The 4222-nt window shown below is 36.8% G+C and overlaps 1 protein-coding gene across 1 annotated transcript in view; it reads left to right on the top strand.

The window, feature by feature from the left end:
* Window positions 1-4222, top strand: part of SLC30A5 (solute carrier family 30 (zinc transporter), member 5) — a 63698-nt gene that overhangs the window by 8285 nt on the left and 51191 nt on the right. The window contains exon 2 of the mRNA XM_012664617.1: window positions 3535-3657. Coding sequence (XP_012520071.1) covers window positions 3535-3657 — 123 coding nt within the window. The remainder of the gene's footprint in view (window positions 1-3534; window positions 3658-4222) is intronic.

Below are 4222 nucleotides of genomic sequence, written 5' to 3'. Positions count from 1 at the left end.
TGAGCCCAGGAGTTTGAGGTTGCTGTGAGCTAGGCTGACGCCATGGCACTCACTCTAGCCAGGGCAACACAGTGAGACTCTGTCTCAAAAAAAAAGTATTTTGCATATATGACTAAATCTTGCCATTTAAATGCCAAATTTTTAGTTTTGTTAATACTTCAGACAGAGGTTATTTAAAAATCTGTATATTACCCTGCCTTTTTTTTTTTCAAAATACAGATTTTTTTTATTTCAGTATATTATGGGGGTACAAATGTTTAGGTTACATATATTGCCTTTGCCCCACCCAAGTCAGAGCTTCAAGTGTATTCATCCCCCAGAAGGCACAGTACACCCATTAGGTGTGAATGTACCCATCCCCTTCTACTCCCTTCCACCCACCTGACACCCAGTGAATGTTACTACTAAAAGTGCACATAAGTATTGATCAGTTAATACCAATTTGATGATGAGTGCCTGTGGTGCTTGTTTTTCCATTCTTGGGATACTTAGTAGAATGGGCTCCAGCTCTATCCAGGATAATACAAGAGGTGCTAGATCACCATTGTTTTTTGTGGCTGAGTAGAACTCAATGATAAACATATACCACATTTTATTAACCCACTCATGTATTGATGGGCGCTTGGGTTGTTTCCACATCTTTGCAATTTTGAATTGTGCTGTTATAAACATTCTAGTGCAGATGTCTTTTCCTTTGGGCAGATGCCCAGTAATGGGATTGCTGGATCAAATGGTAGGTCTACTTTTAGCTCTTTGAGGTATCTCCATATTGCTTTCCACACAGGTTGCACTAGTTTGTAGTTCCCACCAATAGTATATGAGTCTTCCTATCTCTCCACGTTCACGCCAACATTTTTCATTTTGGGACTTTTTCGGGATAAAAGCCATTCTCACTGGAGTTAAGCGATATCTCATTATGGTTTTGATATGCATTTCCCTGATGATTAGAGATGTTGAGCATTTTTTCATGTTTGTTTGGACATTAGTCTGTCTTCTTTTGAAAAGTTTCTGTTCGTGTCCTTTGCCCACTTTTTGATAGGGTTGTTTGATTTTTTTCTTGCTGCTTTTCCTGAGTTCTATATAGATTCTAGTTATCAGCCCTTTATGACATTTGCAGCATGCGAATATTTTCTCCCATTCTGTAGGTTGTCTGTTTGCTCTCATGATAGTTTTCTTGGCTGTGCAGAAGCTTTTTAATTTGATCAAGTCCCATTTCTTTATTTTTGTTGTTGCTGTGATTGCCTTCTTAAAATAAGCATAATAAATATAATTTATCTTTTCATTGATGACTTCTGGTCATTATGAGCATCATCCGGTGAACTAAGCTTAAATATAGTAATGTCTTCAAAGGCTCCTTCCTACTACTAGTGTTTTGCATATGCTGCTCCCCATACTTTGAAGTACCCTTTACCTCTCCTTGCTATCTTCATATACATCTCGAACTCTGTGAAGATGTCTTTCGCTTCTCTAAAATTAGTTGCTTCCACATCTGTTATTTTAGAACTCTGTTAACTTACCTAGGTCACAGAAATATTTGTTTACTTGCCTGTCTGTCCCAGTAGACTGAGAGCTCCATAAGGACAGGGTTTCCCATACACTGTGTCTTAGATATCACCTAGAAGTTTATTTAGTTGTAAGTAACGAAACTAACAGGTTTAAACAAATGGGGATTTATCCTTCTGACATAAAAGAAACCGCTCAGAACCTTCAGTGATAACATGTGGGACCTGAATTCTTTATGTCTTTCCTCTCTGTCATCATTAGTGTATTGGCTTTCATATTCAGATTTATTATAAAATAGATGTGGCAGCTTTAGATAAAAATTTTCTTAGATAAATTTTAGATAAAAGTCCTCCCTTTAAGGCAGGAAAATGGTGGCAGAAGTAATTCCAGGTGCATCTTGCCCTTTTATCAGGAAGAGGGAAGGCTGTACCTGAAGCCACCCTGTCAGACATCTTTAGGTCTCATTGGCCATGTTTGGCAAGTGAGCGAAGAATATTTGAAAAGTGGCTAAATAGCCCTACAGGAGATGTGCAAGATTCTTTGCTGACATCAAGAATTTCTGGACTGCTGTGATTTTAATGTAACTCTATTTATCTTGGTCTTTGTTTTCTCCCCTCCCTATCTGTTTGTTTACAGTGTGGTTCTTTGTATTCTTGCTTCTTTCCTGCTGCCTTATTTTTACACCTAGTTAAGAGTTTAAGGAGTATAACTCCTAGGCTCAAGTGATCCTCCCACCTCAGCCTCCCTAGTAGCTGGACTATAGGGCATGCCACCACACTAGGCTATACTTAAGTCTTTAGGACTCTTTTCTCTAGCTTAAACAGGCCAAAGTCCAAATTAATCTTAGGTTTTGATATGTATTTTGTCTTTCATATTTAGACATTATTTTACCGTGGGCCATTGTGAATATATAATTGGGAACATTTGAAAAGAAGGGAACCCTTAAAAGCCTTTTAGGTGAACTTTGATTTTCTATGTGCTGTATTAGAAAGGACACTCTTAAGAAACATGGGCTTGATTCTACCTAGCTCTCTGGGCTTCAACTTCCCAATGTACAACATGAGAAGAATTAGGCTAAAGAATGTCTATAAAGTGTTTTTTTACCTCTTAAATGTTAGTGTTCTATTTTTTTCTAGTACATAGACATTTACTTTCATACCTAGACAATTGCTAGATATGTGGTAGGTCTCCCAGAAGGGTTCTGCTGGGAGGTTGAGGCCTGGTTGTTGGGATATTGGAGTTAAATGAGAGAAGGGGAGGCAGGATTAAGAAGGGAAACATCTTTTTCATCTCCACATTTTTAAAAAGCCCAGAACCTCATCCTTCCTTTCTTCTTTACCTTCTGTCTAGACCTTGCCAGAGGCTAAGCCTCGTGACTCCTGTACTAGTTGAGGAGGGATAGTTGCTTGACTCTTCTGGGCAGGAATTGGGGTATCCTATTACTAGAAAGACTTCCTAAGGCCTCTTTTCAGCTTCTCACTCTCCTTCCAAGGTGCTTCCAACTCCTCAGCCTTTTCAGGATTGTATAGGTCTGGTTACTTGACTTTTCAATCATAACCCTCACTACAGTCACTTTGCAAGGCAGAGGGAGGGGCAAACCAAAGGCAGTTACCATTCCTCTGTTTCCTCCTATATTGTGGTCCCCTAGTTTCATCACAGATAGAATTTAGTTTCTGTTTTGTTCTTATTTGTTTGAAGGAGTTAATTAAGTTAAAAGGTAGATTACAAAATTAGCCCAACTCAACCAAGAACGTTTTATTTTTGGTTTGGTGCTTTAACAAAAAGGAAACTGCATCTATACACAATCATTCATATACATTGAAAATAAACCAGAAGTATATATGCCAAAATGTTAACAGTAGTTAATGATGTGAATGGTAAATTGTTTGGGGATTTTTTTTATCGTTCTCTTTTTTTGTTTATGTATCTTTCTGTGGTTTCTATAATGACCTCTATTGTAAAATAAAACAGATTAATGAGTTCCTTGTGATTTCATTGATACTAAAATTTGTTTCTGTTCTTATTTTTCAGGTTAACAAAATATATTGTGTTACTATGTTTCACTAAATTTTTGAAAGCTGTGGGACTATTTGAATCATATGATCTCCTAAAAGCAGTTCACATTGTTCAATTCATTTTTATATTAAAACTTGGGTGAGTGTGTATGGGAATTTTTCCTTAATGTTTTTTATTCTTTGAAAATCCCATTTTAACTGAGTATGTTTAGGAAACTTTACATAGAATTTTCTGTACAATTTATTCCTCCTGACAAGTATTTGATATATTTTTTTTAAATGGAAGAATACTTAAAAGTTAGAGCACAAATAGACATAAGAAAAGGGATTTTTATACTCTAATTACTTACCAAAACATACACTTTAGTTTGTGTTAACGAAATTTTTATAGCTGGCTTAATAGAGATCAGTTGGAGTCTCATATCTACTCCAGCATTCAACCTTGTTGCAGTATCTTATATCATCTGATATAAGCCTCTGAAAAACTTTGTTGTATGCTTCTGAGAGACTAAGAGTGAGAGGCAAATAATGTCTTGGTATTTTTATGAAAGTGGTTTTGACCTTGCAGACTCCCTGAAATGGCTCAGAGACCCTAAGGGATTCCCGGACTATTTCACTGATGTAGCCCAGTCTGAAAGCAGGTGCAGAATGTTACCTAAGGCTTGTCTTGGCACAAATACTTCTTTTTTTTTTTTTTTTTTTTT

This window comes from Propithecus coquereli, unplaced genomic scaffold (genome assembly GCF_000956105.1).
Source record: "Propithecus coquereli isolate 6110/MARCELLA unplaced genomic scaffold, Pcoq_1.0 Scaffold9, whole genome shotgun sequence".
Taxonomy (NCBI): Eukaryota; Metazoa; Chordata; class Mammalia; order Primates; family Indriidae; genus Propithecus; species Propithecus coquereli.
The sequence above is the reverse complement of the archived record's forward strand: the minus strand, read 5'-3'. Positions and strand labels throughout refer to the sequence as shown.